The following is an 18,606-nucleotide window of genomic DNA, read 5'->3' on the forward strand; positions in this document are numbered from 1 at the left end:
TATGTAAGCCAAGTGGATTTCAAATGCATGGTTGGGCCACTCTCCTCTGCGGTGCATTATTTCTTTGTGCTCCACTAACCGGGTAGCCCACGCACACTATGCAACATGCATGCAAGTGCTGATGCATAGTAGCCTAAACTGTCCCGGCCTCTTACGCATTGCAGAATTCTTCACACTGTGAAGGACACAAGTGCCTACCAACAATATTCATACTTTAACCTTGAAATTTTTTTGCAGACAGAACCTTATGAGCTTATGCGTTTAACCGCCACTCATATCATTCAGACAATGCAGAAGAAACTAGGCATTTGCTATATAACCTTGCCATATCATATCCATTGGATGCTTTTACAGGTAATGATGACTGTGTTCCACTGTGTGTGAAATCCCATTACCCAGGCAGATTTGTAGCAGAGCTGTCACACTGGCAAAAAAAAAAATATGAATAGAGGACAAACCAAACAACATCATTTACAGGCCAATGCAGTGTCCTGAAACAAACTGGTCTGGGCAAAATATGTTCATTTGAGAGTTTATTAGGCCCACCAGGCTAAGACTTACTGTTTATAGCATTTATAACTGTAACACGTGATGCCCAAAGGAAAGAAGAAAACACTCCCAATAAACCAGAATTGTAGTAAAACGAGCATCTGTAAGTACACTGAACACAGGGCTAATGCAAAACTCCTTCAATATCAGATTTTATTTTGCATATGAATAATTTCCGATATCCATGCATACAGTATAATGAGCGCACAATGTGGTAGAGACAGAGAGAGAGCGAGAGATATTGTCTTTACTAAAGAATATATTCCACCTAATGTAATGGACGGTACTGTAGGTTACACTAACACAGCAGCAAGCCACACTGCTTGCACTCAGTTAGCGTTACAGTGTCACGAATGAGGTTATTAAAATTGGTTAACTCCATTTACAAACTTGCAAGTATCTTTTCAACCAAGCTTTGTAGAAATCTTATTTTAGTGGCCTCATAAAATGTTCTTTTTATTCTTTTGAAACCGGAACCTGATATATTGTGTATTTACATGGCATTTCATACAAAATAAATACTTATATATTTAATGATACATTTATATCATCATTGTAAACATGAAAACAAAACAGACATCATATATTGTTTTGTACTACAGGGACTGCAGAGTCAAACAAAAGTGCTCGATAAGAGACAAAGATATTACGCACCCCTGTTCTTGCTGTGATTGTTCAGATATCAGATAGCACCGTATGAGTCCCGACAGAAGCTGTTTGTGGTTTATATTTGGTATTTTTCTTACTCAGCTTTTTTTTTCCTTTTCTTCCTCATACTCTCAGTAACCGCCTACTGGTTTTATGTCTCTGAGTTCTGTTTCAGACAGAGTCCACTTTGACCTGGTTGTTGTTGGTCATTAGCGGTGACGGTTTACTCTTGAGCCGCTCCCCTGCATCATTCGAGCTGTCCTGGAAGAAGATGCGAGCCGTGCACACTGACACTACAATACGCTTGTACTCGCGCCGGAAGTTCTGGTTCAGCACGCCATACACAATGGCATTAAGGCAGCTGTTGAAGTAGGCCATGAAGTAGCTGGCCACGAACAACCACTCAGGGATGAGGGGAATCACAACCTCCGGTTTGATCGCTACAGCCAGTCCGATGAAGTTTAGCGGTGCCCAGCACACGGCAAAGAGCACAAACACCACAAACATGGTAACAAAGTTCCTAACGTCATGTGGCGTCAACTTGGGTCGATTGTCTGGCTTGACCCGTCTCCTTACCTGTATGACCAATATCCAAATGCGCAGGTAGCAGTAGGTGACAATCATGATGGGTAAAATGAAGTGGAAGAAGACCACGGCGATGGTGTACGCGGAGCTGGCCGACTGAACAAATGTGCAGGAATAAACCCGCGGGTCGTACTGAAGCGAGCCCACAAACAGGTTGGGCACGATGGCAACAACAGTCAGCGCCCAGATTAACAACACATAGCAGACAGAGTTTTTGTCGCTGTACAGTTTATCGTATTTGAGGCTGTGGCAGATATAACAGTATCGGTTGATGGCGATGCCGGTGATGTTGAAGATGGAGCCGATGACGCTGACACCCATGAGGAAGCCGCTGATTTGGCAGTGGACGTAACCCAGGTTCCAGCCATTGTGGAAGATGGAGGTGAGGACCAGAGGGTATGGGTAGATGGCCACCACAAGGTCTGCCACTGCCAGGCTCACCACAAAGATGTTCCCTGTTGAAAACACAAACAGCAGAGACATGGATGACCAACTGAGAGCAGACTGAACATTCAATTAAAGGAGACATGGAGTCATTATATCCACAGACTGCCAAATGTTCTTTGCTTTAACATATTTCTTTTTCCCTCCTTTCTGGGAGCCTTGTGACTTATTATGAAGAAAGATAACGAGTACAGAACAAATATGACGGCATGAAAACCACATCGTTAATAAGGTATTGTTGATGTCACCCCTGTGGACTTTGGATTGGATCATTCAAGACATGGATAAAGCTCTGCTGCTAATTCCCATCTTTCCCCTGAGTCAGAATCTTTTACATTGAGCAAGAACACAGAATTACAATTTGATTATTTCACATTACGAGTATAAATATCAGTGAGAAGATCTTCTATGTGATCATATGACTCAAGATGCAAGGCTCCTCATTTCTTACAGCATTAAAGGCAAAATCTGCCCAGTGGAAATTACAATCCTTTTGAAAATCTGAGCCCATTGCATGCTTGCTAAGATAGCTGGCCATAATTAAAATAGATGTAATCAAATGTGTGACTAACACAATACTTTAGAGACATCCATTTGTTTCTCTTGTTTCTCAATTTTGTAACTTAAGCCAGAGGAAAAGTGCCTCAAGGCTGGATGTTGAGAGGGAATGCATCTGCACTTTGGTATTGTATGTGTGCGTATGCACATGTGCGCTTGTGTGAATGCATAAACACATTTGGTAGTTTCCCTCGACAATTTGGCATGTGTGAACATCAGCGTACATTCAGCTGTTACCTTTTGATGTTGGTGAATAATCCAAGACGGGGAGGTCCCTCTCGCTAAATAATACATATTTCTAATTGTCAGGAAAGACTCTACAGTGCGCATGGAAAGTAAGCATGATCTAAAGTGGGGATTATAAAGATACAGTCTGCAGGAAACACCAAGCCACCAAAGGATTGAGTCTGTCCCACCGGATGGCTTTGAGAGTGTCAAAATTGCAAAGAATAAGGGCATAATTTTGCATCAGGCAGAATTGTGGAAGTTGGTATGATGATGTTGCCATGGGAGTGGTTGTCTAAAATATATCATTCTATGTAGGCCCTGAACAGTCAATTGCGCTGTAACTTAAGAAAACACCAGTAAAACACCTATGGTATGAATTTAAAAATCCTAGCTGACCTCCTTCTCGAGTACCGCATTCACAAACTTAGATGCCCACGCCGCCCGCCTGGTGAGGTGACAACAATATCAGTCTTTTACAGCTAAGGGGTGAAACAGCAAAGTGAATAAAACAGCGGAAGGAGAAAAAAAATAACATCTCTCAAAACACAAAGGAAGTGTATTTTGGGAGACATTAATGTGACAGAACAGCTGTGAGAGGATTGCACAGGAAGGCACACTTAAAACAAGGAGGATTCATCGCTTTTGTGAGGGAGAGAAAGATACTAGGTAATTATATGAATCACATGATTCATATAACACTGTAGATACATGTTTGCTATTAGCTATGCAGCTGTTATGTTGTGACTTCTGCAGCTGTTCCATCACGTTATTGTCTCCGTAAAAACACTTCCATCCTCTTTTGTGAAATCTTTCTCCTAATTCTGTTGAGCTGTATATCATTTCTATTGTGTTTTGTGTGCTTTTGAAGCATTTTTCTATTTGCTAGTGGGTTTTTTTTGTAAGGTGCAGTGTATTTGAGCTCTCAGGGCCACTTCATATATATCTTAGTTTTGGAGCATCTGTGGTTCCAGTGGTAGAGAGGGTCATCTATGAATCGAAATGTGGGTGGATCGATCCCCACTTCATACACAGAATTATATTACCAGAGTTCTGAAGGATGCTGGGCATGATACTGAACCCCAAGTTGCCCCTGATACATTCATCAGAGAGTGTGTGTGTGTGAGATAAAAAAAAAGAAGAAAAAAGATACAGATAAAATCACTGTATGTGTGATTGGGGGAATGAGAATTAATACAAAGTGCTTTCAGTGCTCAAAATTAACTATAAAGTGCTACCAGCCCATTTCCTATTACCATAGGAAAGTTGTATGGCAAGTCAGTACAGATGGCCTGTCATACCACACCAAAGTAAAGTCTTAAAACCCAGCAGTAATAAAAGGGAGGGAAACATTTTGGAGGTGTATATGGCCCATGAACTAAAATAAGTTTGACACCCCTGATCAGCAGACTGGGTAGTAATCAATGGGATGCAAATGTTTTCTTTGCCCCAGAACTGACGGGAAAATTATATACCCTGTTAAAGAGGAACACACTTTTGCACAATGACAGCTGACAGAAAATGACTGTAATTCTCAGCCTCTTTCCAATGATGAGCAAAAGAGACAAAAGCATAAATATCTGATCACACCTTGCAGGAACAGACTCACTTGTGTGTGCAGACACACACGTCTGAATTTTGGCTTGAACCCTCTGTGATGACGATGTTGGAGGACCCTAAGATCGAGCCACATGGCATTCTCCCTAGCTTTCACTGGTCTCAGTGGAATGCGTTCCGCTTATGAACGTAGGCCTAATGACGAGCCCGGATTTGCAGATGTATTGACAGCTTGTCACATATGATAAGATGGATTCTATGTCGCATAGAAGCTAAGATGCATCACATGTATCTCTGCAATCACTGCAGTGTGCAAAGCAATTAAATGTTTGCACGGACATTTGTGCAGCCAGTTACAGACACACTCCCTAAACCTGTAGACAGACCTGTCAGTCTCAAAGCATTAGAAGCACATTGGTGCTCAGTGGCACTGTTATCTCCGATAAACCATGCTATTCTACTGCCAGGAATCGCATGTGGCTATTAATTAAGTTTTGTCCTTTTGTATTTCTCATTGAGCTGCCCTCTATACGGAATTAAATGCACCTGCTGTTGTCACAAGATCCCATGGCTGCAAGAGAGCTTTACTATATATGTACGTGTGTGGTGTGCTTTTTGTTCATCTATCTTTGTGAGGACCTTGAGAAAAAAAGTTTTTTTTCTTTTTTCCCCAGAGGCACCTGTAGACTTTCGTGTAGTATTTTTCTGTACAACAACATGGGTGAGTATGGTGAACAATATACAAATAATTCATGATTAAAATTCTCCACATTGTACATTTAAGTAATCAAACAGTCCATAAGAGAAAATGTGTTTACCATTATTGGAACCAGGTTTAGCTAAAGGTCTGGTTAGACTGTTTTACAGAGTGACAAATATAGATTATCACAATGATGGAATTAAATCCATCTGATTGGGGTTTTTTGTTTTTTAACAGTGACAACTAATTTGTTTCGTACACAGTTGTGAACAAACGGCCCCACAACATCTTCCCTGTGTACTCAGACTTGTATTACCAGAGTTTTGACCTGTTCAATGAGTTAAAGAAGTATTTTGACCCAATTTCATGGTAACACACGCAACTTTTTTTTGTTGAGAAGTTGCCACAAAAAAAGTACAAATAAATAGCTATCACAAATACAAGCAGTTGTCAGGGTTTTGGCACAAGTAGCTAAAGTTATTGAAGTCTAATTCACCTAAAAATTGACTTATAGAAATGTAGAATTAATCATGTAATGTTTTATAGAGTCCAGATTTGTATTATTATTATTAAACTTTATTGTGTTATATTGTCCAGTGTATCTATTGTTTTGTCTCTTTCATATAGTTCAACAGCATTTCACATTTTACTTCATCCACTAAACCAATAAAAAAAGGTTATGCAAAACAAACAGCACTTTAATTGCATTTTTTATATGTTTGTCACACTTAATGGTTTCAGATCATCAAACAAATTTAAATATGAGACAAAGATAACAGAAGTAAACACAAAATCCAGTTTCTAAATGAAAGTGTTTATTAGTAAGGGGAAAAAATCCAAACCTTCATGGCCCTATCTGAAAGAAATGGTTTCTTCTTTACACTTAACACATCCAGCACTCACTATTATTATCAATAATCATGTTAATGTGATAAATATATGTCCAATATTCACCCTCCCTTTAGCCATGTTTCAGCCTCCACCCACTCCTCAGGGAAATATGTGCCTTTTTAGCAGCTTAATGCTTCATAGTGCTCACCAGCTGGCAGCTAACTTTGTCTGTCTACCTCTCAGTGCCGGACAGGATAGCATGCAAATAGCACGGAGTGTTAAATTGAACAGAATTAGAACAGAAAGATAAAAAAAAAAACAGAGTGAGATTGTAATTTTGTAGGTTGGCTAAAAAGTGACCCCTTTCACTTTGTTAAAAAACAGAACAAAAAACAAAACACTTGATCAGTTCATATTTACTCTACTGCCTTAAAGTACAAACACATAAATGTGTGTCACAGCTAGCACTGGGTGCATGTGTGTGTGTGGAGAAAAGGGTGCAGTTAGTAAAACTGTGTGTACCACCAAATGAAAACACGTTTCCACATTCAGAGAAAGTGTCAAGACAACGTGCTAACCGTCAACTTTAGTGGCCTCCCCCTCTCTTCTACGGCTATTCTTTACTGTAACAACCCTGTTACAGGGTTTTAAAGTCAAGTCACTCAGTATTAACAGCCTTGACCTTGACAAGGTGAAATGCTTACAGGCAGGTGGCTCTTTTGGCTGTTGGACTCTCTCACTCACTGACTCTGTCACTGTGACTAGTCCTGTGATTGACGCATCACTCTGAGTTTTCATTTGGCTCGAGGAGAGATATGGCCTGGTGCTGTGTCCCTTTTCCATTTCTGCAATCCCACACTTTAAACCAGTTTCTATTAGGACTTAGGCACAAGTGAAGCCCATCTGAGCATTTTTTTTTTTTTTTTGCCAATGTAGCTTGCAATGAATTTTGGCACAGTCTGCTAAGCTGAGAAGATACACAGTTCATTTAATGTCAGCTTGACTTTTCCCACATGTTACGGTGTCACAGCATAATCTCAGAAGCGAATATGGTGATTTTTGAACTGTTCCCCAGACATGGCATACCATCTAAATTACTTTTTCAATAATCTAAGTCAATGCTAATTTTCGTAGCAATGACTCCCTTACCCTGAAACATCTGAATTTGGATTTTATCCAATTTTTCTGAGCAGTTAGTTTAGTAATTTTCCAAAGGGATTGAAGAGCTGGATTCTACTGGGTCATACAAGGGCGTTCACTTTTTTCTCCTGAAGCCATTGCAGTGATATGAAAGATTTACCCTCCTATCAGCTCAAATTATCCATCCTAGTTGATGTTATTAATTCAAACAGGCCTAAAACCTTAGACTCATTATAACTATGTACTAATCAGTATGTGATTGTTTACCCTAATCGGCTACTAGGGCATTACAGTGGGTCCTACCACACAATGATGAACTCTCAGGCAGACACCAACATAAACTCTGGCCAAGTCAGAGGGAAGACCAATTACACGGTTATTGCCCATAATTGGGCATTAGCACTGAATTAAGTCTAAGCCAAGAACTCATCAACTTTTAATCAACAGGACTTTTTCAGAAGCATCACTTCTCTTGAGTGAGCTGACTCTGTGTCCCGTCTGCTAGCGAACAGCACAACATAAGGCTTCATATTTGGGTGCTTGTAGATGCTTTGTAAAATTCTAATTAAAAGTTTTATAGAATAGAACATCACAAACATATCAGTTGTTTAAACTGGGCTAGATGTTTTCAGTTTGTGAAAGTTCTGGACTGCAGGCAGGCCAGTTCAGCACATGGACCCGTCTGCTATGAAGCCATGTTATTGTAATTTCATGTCATGTAATTTCAGACTTTGATTCTGCTGGCCTTAGTCTTTGCCTCAGTCTTTCTTAAATGAACTTTGGCCCAGAAGAAATGGTTGTGTTTCTGGATCATGTTCATAAAAGAGCTTTAGCTAGCATTTGAGGATGGCTCAGCGAACTGTGTTCACAGACATCGATTTCTGGAAGTGTTCCTGAGCTCATGCAGTAATTTTCATTACAGAGTTATGTCTGTTTGTAATGCACTGCTGCCTGAGGCCCTGAACATCACAGTTGTTCACTATTGATTTGTGGCCTGGTAGGTTGCGCACAGAGATTTCTCCAGACCATCCAGAGAATTTGCCCATCTTTGGTGATATGTAATGTAGATGATGAGAAATTCAAAGTTTTCACAACTGTACGCTGTGGAAAAATGTTCTGAAACTGTTTCACAATTTGTAGGGATTTTTTGTTTTCAAAACTACTTCTGAGAAACTTTGCCTCTCCAAGATGCTGTTTTTATAGCCAGTCATGTGACTGACCTGTTGCCAGTGGACCTAATTAGCTGTGAAATGTTCCTCCAGCTGTTTATTTGTAGTAGCAGTTACTTTACAAGCCTGTTGCAATGTTTTTGAGATTTGTTGCTGCCAACAAACTCAAAATGCAAATAGTCTTAATGAAACAGTAAAAATCCCAGTTTAAACACTAGATGTTTTCTACATTTTATTTTCAATTAAATATCTGTTTAAGAAAATTGTGTTTTTATTTACATTTTATACATATTTTTTTAAACTGAGGTTTTATTCAGAGTGGGGGGCCTGTTTTCAGCATCAAAACTGCTTTGTTCCAATAGAGCACTGTGTTACCTAAGGCATGTTTGTTATATAAAAAGGCTTACTGATCATTAGAATTACCATTATGCTAGAAAGCTAAAAACTGTTATGCAAATGAAAGAAGCAATAAATTTGGCTGTCTTAATAATAATAATACAAAAAACAGCAGCTCGTTTTCTCTCTGTTTGGAGTTTGTTAATTTGCCCATTTTTATCTTCAACTAAAAGAAAAACATTTTAGTATTCAACAAAGACATCAATGAATAACAGACCAAAAGAAGAATTACCTTTAGCCCTATGATAACATGATGGGAGAAAACTGCATTTTGTTAATTAAAGTGACATTTCTCCCCAGATTTGTTTTCCTCTGGCCTAAAGTCTTATTTATCTAAATTGTTTAGGTAGGAGCTGCTCAGCATTCAAGACATCAGTCGCAGAGATGTCTGCCTTTTTCCAGATCCAGAAGTTTCTCGAGAAAATCACGAGCAATGTCATTCATATATTCAGAAATCATGATCAAGTTACTATAAAAATAAAAATAAATCCACAAACCTTGTTTTGAGTAACTTCGTGTAGTAAGTATTTCATTTCTAAGCATTAAAGGACCTTCAGCTGAGCTGTAATGTTAGCTACATAGCTGTCATAAAAAACTCACTAAAACAATCTAGATGGAGAAATAGCTTTAGACCTACAAAATCAGGACTCCGCGTAAGAAGAAAAATGTGTAAATTTAATTTGGAGGTGAGTTTCCACTTTAAACATGTCATGCACTATTGCCATAGATAGTTATGTGCTTCTTTGTCATAGATACTACAGCCACGGTCACTACAAGCCATGTCCCAGTTACAGATTTTGCTATAGAGTGCAGCGACTTTACTCCAATAAGAGCCTCCTTATAAAATAATGTGTATGTGCTGAAGGTCAGCAGCAGGGGGAGTCGGTCTGAATATGCAAGCTGTATATTATGTGTCATTCTGTCCAAACTGCACAACCAAACCAGGCATTTCATCGACTGATGTTGTGACTGAGGTCAGAATAAATGAGCTGAGAATCATAACATATTTGTTAATGTATCATGTTAGTATAGAAATGTGAATATAGGGTGGGTTTTTATGTAAACAACATATAAATGCGTATATAAACACATCTTGCACTATGAATTTCAATTATAAATGACTGTATTTTCACAACAGTGCGACGTGTGAAAGCTTTTTTATTTGTATAACAAAGTTGTATTTTCCTGACCAACAAACACACAAAAGATTTCAATCTCACAAAAACTGCGAAAACAGGAATGGCAGTTCCTGAGAACACAGGGCAGCACAGTGTATGATGTATTTTTATTTGGCTGAAAACTGAGTCCGGTTTAGTGCAGCCTCACTTAGTTCTTAATAATGTGCATCTCCCAGCAGACAAACTTAATACTTCTGCGGTAGAAATAAAAAGCAATTATGAAACAGTGGCAAAAGGGGTAATAAACTCTTCATTTCACACTCAGTGACCACAGAATCTCCGCGATACAAAAGCTTATCTGTAGTGTTACGTAAATACATCTCACCACATTGAGATTTTTAAGAATGAAAAAGGCTCCAGTTACACTTATCCATTTGTGCAACAATATAACTAACACAGCAGGCAAAATGGTATGAGATAAGGACTGTGGTTATCTGAAAGTATAACAGCACAAATTACCATTTGACTTGCAGAGTCATATTAGTATGTGGACTGCAGCACTGTGTAGATTACACGCAGTATTGCGGAGTAATAGAATACCTGCAACAGGCTGTTACAGCTGGTTAGCTCAGAGTTATTCAGTTGATCAACTCTTTGATGCAAATTTTTTAAAATGATTTTCACAGCTCCAAGAAACAAAAAGCTTGTATAGATATCTACAAATTAGACATTGCATTAAAAACACACACAGGCAGGGACAGTATCTAAAGGAATCCAACTCATATTGAGACTCATTTGATACATGCATCCCAACTTGTAACAATACAGCAAATCAATTATCTCATATTTACAAATTGTTAATGAAAGTCACATAAAGAAAACACCTTACATGTTACAGGTCAGTGGGAAATTAGAGCACGTTACTAATATACAACTATACACTTGGACATCCAAACACTAGGATGTTTGTTCTGGATGTTACAGGGGGGTTGGGAGCCAGCCATGAAAAGAATTTGACTGGAAAGTAAAAATTAGGTTATTCAGGGCTCCTCCAAAGACAAACATTGTTAAAAATATGGGTAATAACAATTTCTGAAGAAAATGCGGTGTGGTTACGGATCATAGCCACATGTCCTGGAACTGCAAACATTATAAAACTGCAAACTTTACCATATATATATGTGCTAAATTTTACATGTTTTATTTATGATTGCAAGAAAAAGTGATTACCATTAACTGGGTGAAGCCTAACTCTCCTACAATAGCTCAGTGGTTACAAAAGTTAAACATGTCGAAACGATGGACAACATTACTGCCGTACTACATCTTAAACTGCCTCTGTTTATAATAGGATGGACACCTGCTATGATCTACCTGGATAAAGATGTAGTTTGGTGTATTTTGCAAACATCTGTAATAACAGGTTTGTTAGTTCATCTGTATGTAGCAAACCTGTATGTTGAATAAAACCATAAATTTGACTTTGGTTTTTAGTTTCTGTCCTCTCTTTGTTTGCTCTTTTCTCCTTTTTTTGCCCCTTTTTGTTTTGTATTGTTAAAAATGCCTACTTTTGTTACTAGCAATTAAGTTCAATAAAAAAGAAGAACAATGCATTTGAGCACTTCTCTGATCTCTTGATGATTAAAAAACCTGAAGTGAAGTGCCGGCTGATGTCAGATTGGCTGGTTGCCATTTTTTAAAGAAATGCAGCTCACAAAAACAATCGGCATTTATAAGAATATAAATGAGAGGTCAACAGAAAAAATTGTGCCATCATCCTTTAGTCTACTTTAGGTAATACTGTGTGAAGAACATGTTCGTACAATAAATACATGTGAGGGTGTTGAAGTGGCACAGTGGTGGGGTGGTGGCACTGTTGGCTCACAGCAAGAATGTGGAGGACTTGTGTGTGGCGTTTGTTCCTCAATTCAAAGTATGCCAAACACTTTACTTACTTTTAGCACAATTATGGAATATGGTACAATGCAAATTAACGAGAATGCATTCTGTAAACTGTAGTGAAATAGCCAATCCCAATACTGGATTGCTAGCTCTTATATAAAGATGATACCTAGATGAAAGAAAGGATCCCATGTGTTCAAATGCGAAGGTTAAAATATCAATACTACAGTCTAAATATCAGGAGAGCACAGGATCCCATGTGTTCTAGTGTGTGTGTTAGCTTAAAACCTCTTGCATCTATCACTATGGCAGGGTAAAAAAGAAATGGATTATCATGGTACTCTGTCCTGGCAGATTTAGAGTGGCAGCTCCTGGGTTTGCTCGCAGAAATGTGACAAAATGCACACAAAAACAACAACAACTTTGATGTTGGAAAATTACTTGAATTGCATTAAAAATAACGCAAGAGAAAAAGGTGTTGGAAAAAAAAACTGTAGAAACAGAGAGGAGATGGAGGCACTCCTCTAAAGAAGCAGAGTAATTATGTCCCAGGGTCACTATTGCATTTGTGAATATTGTATTTATGAATGAAGCCGCTGACAGCCGTGGATGATGAGACTTGCAGCCGTTTTAATCCCCTCGCATCTCTTACAATGCTATTTCAAGACTCTAGGATTGGTTCAGAAACACACAAAAAAGCAAAGCGCATCAATAATGAAATATATAAGACAAAACAGTCAGTAGTCTATCAGTTGTCTTCTCCTTTGCTGTGATGAAGTATTTGCTTTCAGCTGCTGTGAGAAAAGTAGGAAAAAAGAAGCCCTTTTTACATGGTTTTTAGGTAGAAGAGGTTTATTCCTACCCTGGTGTGGCAAAGGAAAGAAGGGATTTGCAAACTGACCTCAAGTGCCCTCTCTGCTAAAGGAGTACCAAACCGAAAGAGCAGAGTGGAAAGCAGCGTGATGCACTGCCAACCTGATTTCTGTTTTGCATCCAGCACCAGGGCTGTTTTTACAAAGCAGTAGCCTGAGGATTATTTTTAAATGTCAGAATAAAAGTGTTAATCACTGCAGTTAACACTGACACACAGGCAGTGCAAGTTCAAAAATTTCCTCAACACATTTTTCCTTGGTTTTATCAGACTGTTTTTAATTCAAGGTTATTTCCTGACTCACGGCATTCGAGAATGTTTATCTTAGCTTTCCCACAGGGTAGGAAATTCCTTAGCAAAATTCTCGAGTAAGTAGACAATGTCCTTTGTCCAGGAATAATTTAAAACAGCAGACCTTTCTTCCTCTCTTGACAGCAACACATAATACATGTCAATGTTTTTTGTCTTTTGCTGTTTTTAAGGAATGATTGATGAGTTCCCTTTCTCCCATGGCACAATTAGGATGTCCGGTGGGTCTCAGTGGTGCGATGCGGCTTAAGTGACACTTTAGCAACATCTCAGATCTAGTGAGAACGTCTAACTAAGCAGTCTCAATCTCAAATTGCTGGGCCTCTTTCCCACAGCGACCACTACAATTTTGAGGCTCATGTGTTGTGAAAATACCTGTCTGCCACACTTACTTTCCCTGTTCAGGGAGCAGAGATGACAAAACACCACGGGTGGTGTCACACTGGATGTCAGCCAGGGCCCCACAGCTGGTGGCCTGACACAGCCTGACAGGTCCAGTCACGTCTTCCAGATAAAGCCTCCAAGACAAGTTGTCCAATGTCATGTTGTCAATCTGATTACATAGTCTTCATGTGTCATGAACTAGTGGCAAATCCAGAATATAAAAAAAATTAACCTGTTTGCCAGACTGGGCATGAAAATGAACTAAATTTGCAACACTTGTATCTGTGTGAACCAACATGCTGTCATCTTTAGTCACAGATGTGCTAGTATTTATTATTCCACAACTATGATCTTGATGAATATCAGGTCACTGTGAACAAGATACTGTACTTGGAAAACCCCCTAGGAGTTGTAGGTTGGGTGGACCATGTGGCCACAGCTCTTGTAGCTTCTGGTGCTGCTAAGATTTACAGTAGTCCAGCTGCTCCCTAGTGAGCAAGACCTTTAGCTACAACATCATATCTGCATTTGGTTGACTTTTCATCCCACGATTCCAAAAAGAAAACAAAGTAGGGCAATATTAGAGCAGCTTACATCATTATCATTATCATTTTTCAGACACTTCCAGTGTGACTAAAATCTCTTTGAACTTGCGGTAATACAAATTTAAGCTCGGTGACATCTCGATTGCTACATTTCTTATAAATTCAGGTTGTTTACAAAGGCAAAACAAAGATAATGTCTTGTAGTGAGGGGCGAGTGGCAGGCAGGAAGTGGACCTGGAATGCAGGACTCAATAGACAGAAATTAAACTCAGAACTATTTAGCTTTGTTGCTGGCACAAAATGCAACGAAAACAAAGTTTAAAACAGAGCATGGAAGGAACTAGCTGACCAACTACTGATTGACAATTAGCTGGATAGACAGAAGTCATACACACAATGAAGTAAAAATGCAATACCGAACAGAGGGAGATGCAGACAATATGTACACAAGAGGTTGATTAAGAGAAGTGGAAACACATGGGCACACAGCTGAACTAAATCATAACTAATGTGAATGGGCAAGCAGAAATGAACATTACACACATAAAACACAAGACTATCAAAATAAAACAGGAAATAACACACACACACACACACACACACACACTGAGGCTCAGACACGTGAACTTGGCATTGGGACTGGGGCTAAACAGACATGGAGACTTGACAGTCTGGGGAGACAAAGGGATGAAACTCAAGGAGATGAACATGGAAACAGGAAGGGAGAAAACAACAGGACAGGACAACAAACGTACTCACAGAGACAAAACACAGACAGACCAGACAGACACAGGGACAGAAAGGAGGTAAACAAACACAGGGAAACTAATGACAGGATACCGAGAAAAGACAGAGACAGACTGGACACGACGGGAAACAAAGATAAAATAACAACTAAGAACACTAATGCAATAGAGGACTGAAGACTAAATGATACTGTACCAAAATTGAATATAAAGTTTCATAAATAAAGAGTCCAGAACAAACTCTAAAACTGGGTCGAAGAGCAGGAATTGAGCTGTGCCAAATTATATTGTCCACAACAGGAATTGGCAGTTGGACTGGGGAATATTAACAGCTGAGGTTTAACAGTACATTTCTTTTTGATGGGTTAAGATGCTCTAGGAAGCCATCATGGTGGCCTGGTGGTTGCCTCACTGTAACAAGGTCCTGGAAGTTCAACATCCGAATGGTGGATTTCCACCCTTTTTGTGTGGAGGTTGTATGTTTTCCCCATTTCTGCGTGGGCTCTCTCCAGCTCTCTCCCTCCCACAGTCCAAAGACATGCAGTTTGTGAGGTTAGGTTAACTGGTGAATCTAAACTGCCCATAGGTGTGAAAGAGGGAGTGAAGGGTCATCTGTGTTAGCTCTGTGTGAGGCTGGTGATCTGTCCAGGGTGTACCTCACCTCTCACCCTGTGACAGCTGGAATAGACTCCAGCCACTCTGCAAAGAAAATGGATGGATGCAAGATGCTGTAGAAGCAACAAGCGTGTCTACTTACTGCCAAAGTGAGTTTCTGAGGGCTTCTAAGGCCAATAATTCCTTCTTTGTCCTTCACTTTATGAATCCATAACATCCATCCATCTACTCACTTATTCCAGCTATCCAAAACAATAGCCAATAATTTCAATGTTCCATTTCAGCAAATGCCCTACCTCTTTTGCACTCTACAGGTAAAGTTGACTGCATGCAGCCAGTTTACATCACTCTGTATTGCTGAATATAACAATAAGGTGGTGCTTTGTTCTATTTTGATGGGTTAAGATACTGTTTGAACCCTGACAAAAAATGACTGGTTAATAAAGCTTGAATTACAAATGGACTACAAACAGAAACTAGAATGCTACCAAAACTCTTGTCCAGTGCATAGAGATTTCTGCAGGCTACAAAAAAGCAGACAAGAGCTGTGCCATGTTATACTGTCCACAACTACACCAATAACACTTTTTGCATGATAAAAAGTGTCTTTAAATATCAATGATACAGCAACATTATGTATTTATGTTTCCTAGCACACACAATGGTGCTAAATCGCCTCTCATGATGACTTGAAACCCATAAAAGGAGCTACATAAATAATGTGGAAGTAGTTAGGCTACAAGAGATCACGCCTCCACCAAAGTGCAACACTTTGCAAATTATTCAAGAAACCTGTTTTTTTTTTTTTTCACTACTTGAGAAAACACTCCAAAAGTAAAAAAATGACTCACCCGAACATCGCTCTCGCTAGTTGGTTCCACATGACAAGAAGAGCAAACAGTGGATGGAAGTCACTGATGCAGTCAGTGGAAAAGCAGAACTGTGAGTAACTGGTTAAAGAAAATATTCAACCCAGGTACAAGACACTCTATTTTGTGACACTATTGTGAATGTCCCAAAGAGTTACAAGGTTTAATTACTGATAAGGTTATACTTGTTATGTTATACTTTTACCTAAAATTTCCAGGGAAAATACTACTTTTGAGCTTACATTTGTCTTATCCTGTATCACTGTATTTAGTATAGTGTTAGTACTATGCTCGCACTTTGAACTCAGTAGTTGGTCATCAATGAAATTAGATGACTGCAAAAGAAGAACGTAACTTACCCTTCATTTTGTTTAAATGATGCCACCTGTGAGCTGCAATTTTGCAACAACAACATGTTCAGTGTTGTTTTTTCCATAACACACTAAATATGATTATCACAGATTTCCTTGAAATATCGTGATATCTTTTGGATATCACATCGCACAGCCTTAACCCAGGATGCAATCATCAATTTACATTATATAGTCTTGCAGAAGACAGTGATGCACATTCACATACGCACATACCTTTGCAAACTGCCAGTTGAGCGATTTAAGGCGCTCAGTTGGAAAATTCTAAGAACTCGTTAAACTGGTTGGAAACAGTCAGGTAGGTGACTGTTGTCATTACAAATCCAAAAAGAAGAGTGTTCACTAAAAGGAAAATCATCATCATCAATCCATCTGAAAGGTAATGCAAGGAGTCCTTTTGGATTCAGAGCTACGGCTGGAAATAACCCCGATGAAGATAAAGCTGTTTGCTGACTTTGTAAAAATGCATGCTGCACAGAGCACCATTTCTAAAAATGAAAAATAAAATATTACAGTCAAGATTAAAAAAAATCTTTTTGCACAACAGACCTTCAACATAGAAACACATATACCAACATGCAACACAGCATTACAATCATCAAAATAAAGACTAGCTGTTCTGTATGAATCTGTTTTCTACCTTTCCATTCAGATGAACAAAGAATACTTTGCCACATATGTGAACACACAATGCAGACAAATTATCTGGCGGAAAAGTGATTTTTCAAACTGTTCTCACTTATCCCACCCACATAAAACCTTTTAATCCCCCCTCAGTCATACCTCAGTATTTCACAGGTGATTTCAGTCTAATAGAGTAGCTGTCTGAAAGGCAAACCAGTGTAGAGCACAGCAGGGGGCTGATGGGTTGACCCAGACAGAGGGAAACAGACATAAAGTTCAACCAGGACACATGGAAAAGATTTGAATACAATGAAACAGTGGCCACTGCTTAAGTGACCCTGAATCTCTCTCAGACGCTCACTCACTCACAGCGAAATCCAAAAACCAGTTGAGTGCCCACCTCTCCTAAAAAAAAAAAAAAAACTGCAGTCTTTCATATGCTCATCACCTGCAACTAAACTGGGAGCAGAAACAGAATGTAATCCATCCATCGCTTTCCAGATAAAGCTCTATTTCCTCAAAGTGAACATTTGTTTTAAAAAAAAGGAGAACAGAAGTCCTGTCACTTATGTAAGGAGTGTACACATCCAGCTCTGCAGACAGAAGGCTACTGTATAGATGAACAGAAGTACTGTCTGCAGATGGTCACATGGAGGGTGCTGAAACATTCGACTCTCCTCCTAAACTCTTCCGAGTCAAGAGGTGATGAAAAGAGCCTCAGGGCTTTAGACTATCAGATGGAGCCAGTTTTGATAGCTAAAATGAAGAACTGAAGACTAACATTCTTATTGTATGTTACATTTGATTCAGTTGTTATCCTCATGGGACCTGACATCTAATTTCCAGGGCACTGTGAATGGAGAATGTTGAAGCAGAAAATAGCTATAAAGCAATGTATGCATTGATTTTAAAATGCATATACGCAGGTGTGTGTGCTTCTCTGAGCATGTTGCTATGAATGTGACCACGTGTCACCATCCACGCAGCCAGCACAGGTACAAATGCTGGCAACAGCATTGGCCACTTATCCGAAGCTCTGCATAGATTTACCAACATAATTCTGAATAAACATAAATACCGAAAACGAGTAATGCATTATGTTTCTCTGTACAACACATCCTGACGTATGCTATCACATACAATACTAACTGACAATGTCAACACAAGGATACAGTACCACAAACTAACACAAGTTCTTAATAGACACATACACAAGGTTTATTTTAGCTTTGTGTTAAGTACAAACACAAAGCTGGAAAGTTGAAAGTTGAAAACCACCCCATAGAGAAGCAGAAACAGGTGGGGGTAGAAATTTCAGCTACAAGCCCGACTGCTCATCACTGCTTTTGTTGCCTTTTGAAGATTAGACTGGGGGCTCAACCAGGGTCAGCATATAATTAGCTTTAAGACGACTCTGGGTCCTTTGCTGCTTGCTTTGTGTTAGAATGTT

At 39.2% G+C, this 18,606-nt stretch overlaps 1 protein-coding gene across 2 annotated transcripts in view; it reads right to left on the reverse strand.

Moving 5' to 3' along the window:
* Window positions 1–684: 684 nt before the first annotated feature.
* Window positions 685–18,606, reverse strand: part of mtnr1aa (melatonin receptor 1A a) — a 38,585-nt gene continuing 20,663 nt past the window's right edge. For both annotated transcript variants that reach the window (XM_063476009.1, XM_063476010.1), the window contains one exon: window positions 685–2,237. In XM_063476009.1, coding sequence (XP_063332079.1) covers window positions 1,369–2,237 — 869 coding nt within the window. In that variant the 3' untranslated portion in view covers window positions 685–1,368. The remainder of the gene's footprint in view (window positions 2,238–18,606) is intronic.

The sequence above is a fragment of the Pelmatolapia mariae genome, linkage group LG6, assembly GCF_036321145.2.
Source record: "Pelmatolapia mariae isolate MD_Pm_ZW linkage group LG6, Pm_UMD_F_2, whole genome shotgun sequence".
Lineage (NCBI taxonomy): Eukaryota > Metazoa > Chordata > Actinopteri > Cichliformes > Cichlidae > Pelmatolapia > Pelmatolapia mariae.